This window comes from Girardinichthys multiradiatus, chromosome X (assembly GCF_021462225.1).
Source record: "Girardinichthys multiradiatus isolate DD_20200921_A chromosome X, DD_fGirMul_XY1, whole genome shotgun sequence".
NCBI classification, from domain to species: domain Eukaryota; kingdom Metazoa; phylum Chordata; class Actinopteri; order Cyprinodontiformes; family Goodeidae; genus Girardinichthys; species Girardinichthys multiradiatus.
In genome coordinates, this window is record NC_061817.1 from 957,327 (window position 1) to 969,936 (window position 12,610).

At 37.5% G+C, this 12,610-nt stretch overlaps 1 protein-coding gene across 6 annotated transcripts in view; it reads left to right on the forward strand.

The window, feature by feature from the left end:
* Positions 1-12,595, forward strand: part of LOC124862181 (methyltransferase-like protein 22) — a 35,707-nt gene extending 23,112 nt beyond the window's left edge. For 4 of the 6 annotated variants that reach the window (XM_047355996.1, XM_047355995.1, XM_047355998.1 and 1 more), the window contains 5 exons: positions 10-63; positions 1,677-1,757; positions 2,662-2,764; positions 10,722-10,890; positions 11,687-12,595. In XM_047355996.1, coding sequence (XP_047211952.1) covers positions 10-63; positions 1,677-1,757; positions 2,662-2,764; positions 10,722-10,890; positions 11,687-11,749 — 470 coding nt within the window. In that variant the 3' untranslated portion in view covers positions 11,750-12,595. Of the gene's footprint in view, positions 1-9; positions 64-1,676; positions 1,758-2,661; positions 2,765-3,909; positions 4,238-10,721; positions 10,891-11,686 lie in introns of those variants that run through there. The other 2 variants (XR_007036882.1, XM_047355999.1) reach the window with 2 other exon arrangements.
* Positions 12,596-12,610: the final 15 nt, after the last annotated feature.

A 12,610-nucleotide genomic window follows, 5' to 3' on the forward strand; every position in this document is an offset into this window, starting at 1 on the left:
AACCATCAGGTGGGGAAGTGAAAGTAAAACAACTCAATTGGCTTCAGCACAGTCTTTGCACAGGTAACACACTTTATCTTCTTTCGGAAATTAAGACTAAGTCAATTCATAACTCATGTTTTAATGTCAAGCGGTGTTAAAGTTACTAGCCAGACTTTCTGCTCAAATGATCGAATTTACTTTAGATACAGTTTTTCATCTGTAGTTTGTCATCTCTGCACCAACATGCTGGTGACATCACAGGTTATCACATTACTTCTGAGTACATCCATCTGTACATTTTCAATCAAATGTCCTTCAGTGTTCAGGTTGCAGCAAAACATCTGAGCTGCATGGGAGGACAGTTCATGGATTTGTGGATAATTTGGCAAAGATGAACACATAAAAGAGGTCCAGGGCAGTGTGAAATGGCTAGATTTCATCATAATAGATCTGTGGCATTTATTCCCAGCAAAACTGTTATAAAAACCATCTGCTCTGGTTGATGCTTGTCATCAAGAGGCTGGAACTGAATTATGAGTTTGAGGTTCCAGTACATATATTAGGGCCTTCAGAACTGCTGCATTTCCTACCACTACTGCAGGATCAGCCTGAAGTTAGCATCTTATTTGGCACCTTGGGAAGCTCTATTTCAGGACAATATATAATAATCTAGTCTAGATGAACCAAGTTATGTATTTATATTCAGATTCTTTCAAAGAAGTTTAAAAACAACTTTCCTCAAGTGGCAAATGAAAAGCTTAGAATTGGTGCCGTTCATAATGAGAGGAAAATGGTGGTCAAACAGATTTACGATGATCCAAGTTAGCCATACCATGCCTTCACCAGCAGTACAGCCAGTGTTATTGCCATCATTTCAGTCAACTCCAGAGGGAGGAGGTTTAAAAAAATCATTCACCATTCTGAAGAAGTGGCTTCGAACAACTTTGGATTTCTATGTATTCTGAAATAGCATGCACTGCAACTACACGCATGTCACTCGAGTAGTTACAAGTGGTATTTACGAGTGGCCAAAATACAGGAAAACAAAATGAAAAACATTAATAGCATATATGAATAGCAAGCATAAATAGATTAAGTTATATAGAAAATCAGTGTATTCCTAACAGTTTGCTTCAAATACAACACCAGGGCACAGTTAAACTCGGGCTCAAACCAGTAAAGTTCATTGTTTTATCCCATCTGATTTGTATTTCTGTGGTGATAAGCCTGATTGAATAGCGCTTTCAATTGCTCCAGAATCTACATTGGAGTCTGTAAAAAGTCACTTGTTCACCACAGATGGTCATCTAGGAGCTCACTGGAAACTGTTGGTTCCTAATCCCTGGTGTGATGTCATTATTCAAAGGACTGCGAAGAACATAAATGTTTTTTCAGTTCACTTTTTAAAAAAGACAATATATTTTTGTGAAATCCTGCAGTGGAATTCTCAGTCATTCATTACCCAGCTGTAGTTTTACTACTGTTGAACAGTTGTTTTTTAAAAGGCTGGGCAGTAATTATAAACACTGTTCCTAGATTAAACGTCACGTTCATGAATATTTAGGTTTAGAGTAGAGTGTTTTATTGAGCTTGATATTCAGGAATGCTTTTGAGTGCTTATAGATGATGACTTATGTTTGGTGCTTTTATATAAATTCACCACCTTCATCTTTTTTTAACTCCATTCTGTGTAGATGTTGATATGGAATTTAGTTGGACTGAAGAGGAAGTCGCTGATCTTTATGACAACACCAGCTTCATTATTGCAGCTGATGGTAGGTAATGGTTTTGCAATTATTAACAATAATTAATAGTTTTTCTTAGCTAAATCAAACCATCTTGTTCTACAACAGTATGCAGTGCCTTGCTATAGTTTTATTTGCTCCTAATCTTTCACATTTTGTCATGTTACACTACACTCACAAACAAAAAATAGAAACGACCCATGGTTTTTATTTGATTTTTAATAAAAATCTGAAAAGTCTGGCATGCATATATACTATACTCTACTATACTTTTTTTTTTTACACATCGTTATTCTTTTATCCATAAAGAAGGTCCACAGTTCAGATGGGGGAACCCTTTGACAGGGAACTATTAGTCCACTCCTCAGATTTGACCTTTATGGAATGCATGTCCACTTTGTAACTTATTTGGTGGCATGCTGATGCACATCCCACAGCCACCAACACTGGACCAGTAGCTGACACTCCACCCAGACTCTACAAACCTCTCTGAGCAAGATGCACAACCCCTCCACTCAAGCCATGACCTAAAGACACCTGTAGCAACCCCCCAGGCCAGCCATCAGAGCACACCCACCTCAAGGCAACCACCTTGACAAGAGATGTCTCAGAGGCTCTGCCACCACCACCCCTGCCACCAAACCCCAGTCATCATGCCCAAACCTTTATTTCCAACATAGAGGTCGTGTGGAGAAAGGATTAGTTTTTAAGTGTACTTTTGATCAGTGGAACATGTGTTGTGCAGGAATTAAGAGTCAACGAGCCGCATACCTGAACATCAGTCATGAGTTCTAGCATGTTCTCATTTTATTCTAGGGAAAAGATAATACAAATTATTTTTAGTTCAATCTTTTGTAGTTGACACCATTAGAGCTGCACATCCCTAGAATCCAGAATAACAGACTGACAAATGTTTTCATATTTGTGTCACCAGTTTGCTATGATGATGATCTGACAGACAGCCTCTTCAGAACTCTGTACCGACTCTGCAGCAGCTTTAATCACACATGCACAGTCTTTATTTCTTTAGAGAAAAGGTAAGGTGAAGACGATAAAAACACTTATTCGTACATCTTATCTGATCAAATCCTGTTAATTAACATTTCCTTAGTTGTTAACTTGGGAGCTGAAAGAACTCTTAACCTTCTGCATGCTAAATGCATATTATAGCCTAATGCAGTAAGGACTAAGTTGAAATTTACAGTGTCTTACAGAAGTATTCATACCTAATTCTACTTTTTAACATTTTGTAATGTTACAACCAAAAGCTTTGATGTTGTTAATTGACTTAAGGGGGCTGATTACATTATTTAGGCCAAATATTAGTGTTTTATTTGTAAAAGTATTGGAAAATTATGTATGATTTTCCTTCCATTATTCAATTGTGAAGTGGAAGGAATTGCAGCATTGTGTTGTCGTCTTTGCAGCAATCCCTCATTCTGAGCATGCATGTAGCAACAGTGGAAAGGAAAAGAGTGCTTTACCACTCCTCTCAATTTCTTACTTTGATACTCAGGATGCAAAGAAAGAGAAACATGAGGAACAGCTTCATCTGACATTAAATACCATTCTGCTTGGTCAGGTGTTAAATCAACTGTTGCAGCCACACCCTCAGGAGCCATATAAATATTTTTGGATGAAATAAACCATGTCCTACCTTCTACTGTTTCATTAAACAAATCTGGTACCATTCAGTGTGACAACGGTCGTAGAACAGAGTGACATGGGGCGGGTCAGGCGGAGAGGTGTAGGGGCAGAGACTTTGAATCCAGGGTTTCCACAGCTGATACACAGAGAAGATGCTGCTTGGAGATGTCAGCATATGCCTCTGCAACTGGCTGTAAAAATATTGTCAATGCTGAAGCATTTGTCCACATGCCAAAAAGGAACCATCTGGAAAAGTTACCGTTAACCCATCAGTACCACACAACACTGATGCTCCCAGCTTGACTAATAAGTCTCTGCCCAGCAAATGAACAGGTGTGCTGGGTGAACACACAAAAGGGTGAGTTACTCTTTGAGTCCCAATCTGAACAGGAAGAATTTATGCAGCCCCTGAGAAGCCCCTCACAGAAACAGTCTTGGTAGAGAGCAGTGGTTTAGGAGGTTGCTGTGTTATGGTGGAATAAGTAGCTCCAGTGTCCACTAAAAAAATTCAGACATTTCTCTCCCACCTTTGCAGGCAACGTGGGATCTGCTGTGCCCACGCTGCACAGTTGTAGCACACATCTCCCAGTGCCCTGCTGGCTCCACCCCTTCCTTTGGGTGTTCCGCACCATCCACCACGACCAGCCGACCACCAACATGCCATCTGCCTCCACGACCGGGGACACTGTACCTGTAATTATTAAAATGTATAGTGGCAAGGAGGGAGTAACCCCCTCCTTGCCACTGATCAGTCATAGACATAGGGGTGTGTGCTGCAGGAGGAACAGGTTGAGCTGCAGCTAACATTACATTTTCAGTTATATCATTTTTCTCTTATTTAATTGGCCTCTTGCAGCTGTAATTTAAGGAGCTGATTCTGCAGCTGCTCTTTCTCCTCTTTTCTTTTTCTCTGCCTCCTGAGCTGTATGTAAATGGTGAATTAAAGGTTTTTCCCACTTTGTGAAGTCTGTTCCCTGCAAATCAGGATTATTTTTCATCTTTTGACACATGTCAACAGGAACTCCTGTTTATATGGCTTTTTAAACAGCTGTCCCATTCCTGTTGTGCTTTCTGTATTTCATTCATGTCAGAGGGCAGAGAAAACGGTCTGCCATGTACTATTTCTTTGAGAATACGAATTCACATCAGCAACTTGGTGTCACGTGATCTCAGGCTCAGAATATAGTGGGTGGAGTTATACAATGATGTACAGTAGGTGGCAAATGGAGTAAGACCAGTTTGATTTGGAGTTATTCTCATCCATAATTTAACCAGGGATAGGCATTCGGGTCATGGCCTCCCTGTTTCTTCCATTGTTTTCCTTAATCTTTAACTGAAACCCTAATGCTCTAGAACTTAGTTCTATTAATTTATTTATAAAATGAGTTCCATTATCTGACCTTATAATCTGTGGGATACCATATGTGGGGAAGAAATGTGTAACTAGGTTCATCTATTACAACTAGGCAATATTTCTTCCCCCGTGTTTGCAACAAATTATGCATGATCTGCAAAAATTCTTTGCATAGTCAGAAAAATTTATAGTGTAGCATTAATGCTTTACCAGATGTAACATATTCTCCCCTTGACACGTGGGTCTTCCCAATGTGTCACTGTAGCCGCTGTCCTTATTACATTTAAAAATGAGATCACTATTTGTGGTAGTTGCTATTATTTTAAATGATGCTTGGTTTAGTTCTTATTAAAAATTTAAAATAAAAACTCACTGATGAACACAAAAAATGAAGGGCATATTATATCTTATAATCTTAGTTTGTCTTACCCAGTTTTATAGATACAACATACAGTTTCAGTCAGCTTTGTATTTAATTCAAGTAACTAAAGTTTATTTCAATTAACTCAAGTTTTCTCTATTTCAGTCCAGTCCAGTAATTCTGTTAAGGTTCATTTCATCTTATGTTAAGTTTGAGTCTAATTCAATCATTTTGAACCTGACTGGAAAAAGTCTAAACATCTGTTAAAATATTTTTGTTTTACCATAGAGAACTGACCTAATATTATTATGGTAATGTTGAGGACTCTAATTTTTACATAACATGAAACAGACATTTATTTCACAAAAACAGAAAGTCAAATACAGACATTTGGCCACATGAAAGTTTAAATAACCTGTTTGTAAAAGAATTATGAAAAATTGAAGACAGATCTATGAACTTTCTTATGGTTATCAGTATTTTCAATACAGGTAGAAACTTTGCTATCTTTATATGATTTTTCAGAAAAGATTCTGGAAACCTTATTAAGATATAAGTTTGGCAAAGATCATCAGAACATCAGACCTTTATTAGCGCTTTTAAGGTCCCTCAAAGATGCATTACAATAAAATCAGTCATTCCCATTCACACACATTCACACACTACTTACTTATTTATCTGTCAGTCATTTTATTTGCAAAAATTTGAACATAATTTGACTTCTATTATTCTTAAAATGTACATCGTTTCCTCATAACCCCTTTTGTTTCCACTAGGTCTGTTTTGAACGCTTCAATTCTTTTTTATTCACCAAGAATCAATAAGGTGGTCTTAGTGGGGTCCACCTTAAAGGTGTTATCTGTTGGGTGTCATGTTATCATTGTCAGGTCAGTGAGGTTCATAAGTCAGTCAGAACCTTGGTCATTTGGTCTGTGCTCATAATGTTTCATAGATCCAGCCTATGATTAGTCAGCAGAACTTCCACCTATAGGAGAAAAATTGATTGTTAATGAATGAGCTGCATTTCCTAGGAACACTGTCTTCCTCCTGGATGAGCATCACCTGTTGAAAAACTTTCATCATTGTTTGTTTCACATATTCAATCAGATCTTTATATTATACCAGTAGGTGAAGTTGTTAGTATCTCATGTAGACTGACATATACTGTTGCATTTGGAGAAGATCTCAGATTAAATAAACTTAGTTAGAGCTTCAATCCAGGTTCATTTTGTGTCTGCAGACTTTAGCCAATTTTTCTTTTTTTTTTTATACATAAAGAGCAAGATTTAAAACATTTTCAAAAGGCAGATTGTGGCAGAATGTAGAGAAAACTGCTTATTGATTGACAAAATAACATTCAAGCACACAATCACCATATTAAAGGTTCTACTTCTAGAGAATCACTAAACTTCTGGGGTCCAGTTTTGGCCCGCGGACCTTGAGCCCGACACATGCAGGGTAGAGTTACAATCCCCATCTCTCAGCAGAGACAGGCTTCTACCTTTAGTGCAGAAGTTTTATCTCTGTTCTCAGGCAGCTGCATCTCTTTGTCAAGGTCGCCTCACAGAGCTGAAAACTAACTTCTCTCAAAGAGGAAAATCAAGAATGCACAAAATCTGAGCCAAATATGAAATTATTTCCCTGTAAAATGAATCTTTTGCATTTTATCATGATATTGTTGGTAGTACAACAATTAGCACCCTAAAGAGTTTTCACACCTTACAAAAGTATTCACACTTTCAAAAGTTTTCACACCCAAACATGTTTTCACACTCAAAAAAGTATTGGCATATCTTGAACTGTCAGTTAGTTTAATGGCAGCAGGGAAAACTTTCAATCTAATAAATCACCAATGATTCTGTATGTAAAACTAATTCTTCAAACTAGTTTAAACTATTTCATTAACCTTTTAATAATAAAACACATAAATCTAAAAGTCATGCTACATCCTTAATTATTATACAAAAAAACATGTTTTTAAGGCAACAATCACTACAAGCATTTTGATTCTATTGTCTCTTAAACAGTGTTAAAACTCAGGAAGGGAGGTGCTGAGCGTTACCATGACAACAAAGGCATGAACCAACCTGGTAGGTGGGCGGAGTCAGGCAGAACTAACCTCTGATTGACAGCCTATGGGCGGAACCACAGTTTCTCCATTCCAACACATTTAAATGAACCTTAAACTACAAAACTGTTAACATGAACCTACCTCAGAAACAAGCTGCTTCTTAACTCTCCTGAAAACTCAAAGTTTTAATCAATCTGGGATTTAGAAACATTATTCTAAACATGGATTATTGTTTCATGCAACATATAAACAAACATTCATTCCAACAAAACAAAGACAAAACATCAAAGACAAACAAATGTCCAAATTTGAAGCTTCATGAATTCAAAGAAATTATTAACAATCTCTTTTCAGAATATGTTTTCTCAGCCATATCTTTTAATACTATAATTGATCAATTTTGTTATGACAATCTTCAGGATCCTTTTTAAGATGAGTGCACATAGTCCAAAGAGATCTCAAAATATTTAGAAGCACAGCAACAGTTTTCTCTTAAATGAATCCAAATTTACTGATGCTGAAACCTTTTGCCAATTCTTTGTACTGTATCTCTATAATAATAATATCTACAATCCTGAGAGTTGTTGTCATAATTCTCTTTTTGTTTTGCTCAATTTGATCGCAGCTGCATTCAAGAATTTCTCTGCTCAGGTTAAATGTAAAGAAGTATTTTAAGTCAGCGTTGACATTTTTATGTTATACCCAAACAAAACAAAAACTTCAGTGTTTGATTTAATCAGAAACTAAGATAAGAAACTTGACTCCAAACTGGACTTTGTTCCACATAGTGTTTCAAAGGGAAAACACACATAATGTTCCTTAATTTAGCTATTTAAATTTTGAGAGTTGGGGAGAAAATTATTACTAGAACCCCTCTTTAATAATCTAAATGCTGATAAATGTTCCAATATTTTATGATTTAATAATCTGAAATCACCTTGTGTACCTTTGTACTCCTATGTATTCTTTTAATCTTTAAACCTTAAGAAATCAAACAAGGAGACTGGAGTTTAAGCCGACCATCCTCTTTAGTGTTGAGAGGACCTTTATTTCTTTTCTTTTCCTAAAATGAGCAATGATGTTAACTTTCTGCAGATTGAAGAGAGGAGTGGCTAAATATTCCCAGACCTGTTAGTGTATTATTTCTGCTTGGACAATAATCAGATTTAAAATTATGAGTTCACAGCTCCTAATTTACCTCAGATCATATTTGCTCCTAACCCAGTTCATAAGAAGCTTCAGACAAACATTATGCTAAAAAAACAAGAACAAAACCAAAAACACAGATCTGTTTTAAAATAAAGAAAAAGCATGCTTAAAAAACTTGGTACTGTGGTGGAAAATAACTCTGCGGTTCCGAGAGCCTTTTCTATGCAGTCTTTTAGGAAACATGAGATTAGTTGAATTTTTGTGTGGTACCACTGTCCAATCAGAATCTTTCTTACCTTCAAAAATAACCCAATTTGTCCATTAAAGGTTTGTTTTGCCAAGGAAAATGTGTTTAACAAAACCAATTACTCTATTTCTTCGGCCCCCTTCACATAATTTTCCATAAACTTTTAAACATCTCCTTTTAAATCAGAGCTTTTGCTCGGTCCCTTCCATGTTGTTTAAAATCCTGTGAAATAAATGTTCAATGAACTCTTCACAATATGCACACAAAATCCGCTTATCACTGTATTGTCTTTGTTAACAACACAGTGCATTTATTCAGCCGCAATGGTAAAGCTGCTCTCCGCTGGCTGTACCCACACACACATACACACACACACACACATACACAGACGCAGTCAGCGTTTTCCCACAGTCACTACCGTTTAATATCAGCAAAAACACTTAATATTCACATTTATTCCATAATCCGCCACACAGACACTTATCCCTAGGACTCGACAGTTATTTTAACCCAAATGATCATCTCGTTCAGTCGCGCACACACATTCCAGCTCGTACTTCCTCAATTCAACACAACAGTCAGTGACAGACACTCGCACACAGGAAATATGCACAAATATGCAAAAACAATCCACTACAAGCCACTTCACCCTATATTCAATAAATGTGTTTCATTTTCGCTCAAATAATTAAAAATACAACCGCATTTTTAAGTCAGAATGTGTGTTCAAATATTTAAACTCGACTGCACTTCCAGTCGCTTGTGTAATTCCTCCGTGTGACCACTAGATGGGACTCTAACCCTTTGTGGTTTGCCAGTTCCACAGGCCTTAAACCTGGCTTTCCCTTATCAATCCGTCAATTGATAAGTTGAGACGCCACGCTCAGCAATATAAGGACTTTAACCTTTGACCCAAAAGGACTTTAACCTTTGGCCTTATTTCAGCTTTTCATATCTGACTCCATTTAAACGCGTTCACTTAATGCACACTCTTTTACAGTTTTGCAGAGTAATAACATTCAGAACCACTGACATCCTAGAGATGTCAGTGGTTCTACATTTTTGGCCAATACATAAATTCAATCGGCAGAATTTAATACAATAGGCTCTGCATACCTGATTTGTGGGGGCCCCTGGATGTCAGGAGGTTCGTTTGTCACACTCTCTCTTTGTCCAAATTCCCTGATTCAGCCGTGAATCACGTCGGAGGTCACCAATTGTTGAAGCACCCCCTCCAAGAGGTCTTCGGCGTGTTCGTTTATTCACCGTAAGCTGAAAGAATTCACACCTATTGAAATAATACACTCAGACACCGTTATATTGAATTTAAAAGTACCTGGACCAGGGAAGCTCTCATGTGATCAGAACACACACCGAGACGACTTCGGAGCTTCTCACTGGACACATGGCTTTTATTAAAACACATGAAAATGGGCAGCGCCCTGTTTACAGTTTTTTCTCACATATAGTCACGTACACACATTTTCCTGCCTACCATATTAGGACATGTTCCTGTCTCCCAGCACCTGCACTCGTATCTACTGATATAAGCAGGGAGTAAGTAAGTCAGTTTCTACTTTTTCACACACTCCTTCAGCTCTCCGTATTTTCTGCTTCATCACACTCAAGGCCAAGTTTTGTGCAATAACAATTCTGCAGGCCACAATGTCTTATACTAACACAGGTTATGAACATAATAATAATAATGCACACACATAATATATCTCCACAAGAGCTACTATTCTGATTTTTTTAGATGCATCCCTTCTCCACACATCTGAATCAAATGGTTGAATTTCTTCATCAGCAGTCATTCAGCCCTGCAGAGGCCTGGTAATGAGCCATTCATTTAATTCAGGTTTTTCTACATCAGGTTCTAACCTAATTTCCAATGCTGCCTCTTTTACTATAGAGCTAGTTAGGTTCAGGAGGATGTCAATGATTTTATTTTTAGTTTGTGGTTGTTCATTCATTCATTCAATGAATAGTTTGTGGTTATAGTGTTACAAAAGATGTAACTCTTTAATGTTTATGAATACTTGAGCAAGGCACTGTCACTGTATAGTGTTAAGCTGTCAGATTTCCTACTTTGTTTTGGTATTGATGGATATTTTTATGTATCATTTGTTCAGTTTTGGCAAAAATCCTTTTTCGCTGTCTTTTAGGATGAACTTCAGTCTGCGACACATGGATGTTTGCTGTGAGGCTTACAGTCATTTCAAGCACTGTCTGACCCAGCTGCAGGACCTGGAGGATGGACGGTGCAGATTTACAGTGGAACATGTCCCTTTAAACTTTTCGCAATTTCTTCTATATGAACGTATTGAGCAGCTGGTAAGGAGAACATTTATAGCCACCATTTTGCTGTATTTTCTGTTTTTGTCTGGCCGAGCTATGTCTGCCATTAACTGTATACATCATCCCATAGATTTTACTAAATGCTCAGAGCTTAAATGGTTGGCTGTGTTTCTCTTCTTGATGAAGCCATTAAAGGAGCATTAACCATCATTTTTCTTCAGCATAGAAAGTGCTCCTCGTTCAGTACTTCTTTGTCTGCTCTGTCTTCTCAATCCTACAGTCGGTTGTGGCACATGGTCACTCACACTGAGCCAGGTTCTGGTTCTGCTACTGCTGGAGGTATTATCCGGTTAAAAGAGAGTTCTCCTCTCCGCGGTCACCACATGCATGCTTGATATGGGGAGCTGCCTTCAGACTTGGTGACTCAGTGCCAATAACTGTCTATTGCTGCTACTTACTCATTCAGGAGGAGGGATGACTGCAAAGTCAGTGACTTGATGCAATTGGCCGGGTTTCCTTTGATAGAAAACGTTTTACCACTTGGCATAATAAACACAACTTTATTGCAGTAGTTTATAACTATCAAACTGGAAATATATTTGTATATGAACTGGATGTAATGTCTTGTAATGTGCCTTGAGACGACGTCAGTTGTGAATCTGTGCTATATAAATGAAAAAGTTAAATAAGGATATTTAATGCAGTTACTAGAATCATTTCTAGTAAATACTTTTTCCTTACTTGTCTTATTGCATTATACTTTTTATGCAGTGAAACTAGGTATTTAGAGGCAATATGTTTTTGGATAATACTTTTGTTCTTATTTTTGCAGGAGCTGTGGAAGGTCACTGCATCTTCACTTGCATTTGAACAAACCCAATCTGATTCTAACTGAGAAATCAGCTGCTGGCCAGAATCGGCTGACATTGCAGCTTGATGGACCCTGACCACAGACAGGATGGTAGAAGCCCCAATTATCCACCCCATGACATGTGTGAATGTACCATAATTAACTGCTACTGGGCTGTGCCAACAACACCACACCACAGCTCTGATGCTGTTGATGTATGAAGAACACTCAGTGAAACCTATTTTCAGTACTGATGAGGTATTAAAAAATAAGGTCAGAGGAAGCACATAGATTTTTAGAAGCTATTTTAAAGGAAAGTCTGTCTTGTTGGACATTTTGGGACATGCTGAAGGATCAAGAAGAAACGAGGATGGCTGAACAGAGTGCAGCAATATTTTTCTGTTTTATCCTTTTGAACTTTAAACTTCTGGGATAGAGCATGCTGGATTTGGAAATGCTGACAGGCTTTTGAAAACACACACAGATTGGTGCGGATGGAAAGTGTGCGTTTTTGAGTGATTGGGTGAACGAGGCTCAAGTGTAAAGCGCTATATAAATTCAGTCCCTTTTCATTTGTAGAAAGTGAAGAAATTCTCAGAAATGTGGAAGTTAACAGGCGGTCTGAAATAACCTGTGTTTTAACTGATTTTACCTATTTAAAACAAGTCAAAAAGAAAATGTTCAAGTTTGTGAGATACAAAACCAGTGGATATTAAACATCTAAGCTTTTGCAAGAGACATTGTTAAGTTTGTGGCTGTTTTATTCAGCCAGACAACTACCTATTTTGTCATGGAAAGTTCTGCTGGTTGAGAAAATAGCAACAACCTTAGATGGTTAATATCACCTAATATGCCTTTTTTCCTATCGATACAAATATCTTCAGTTTATTGAGGATTGAGGATTTA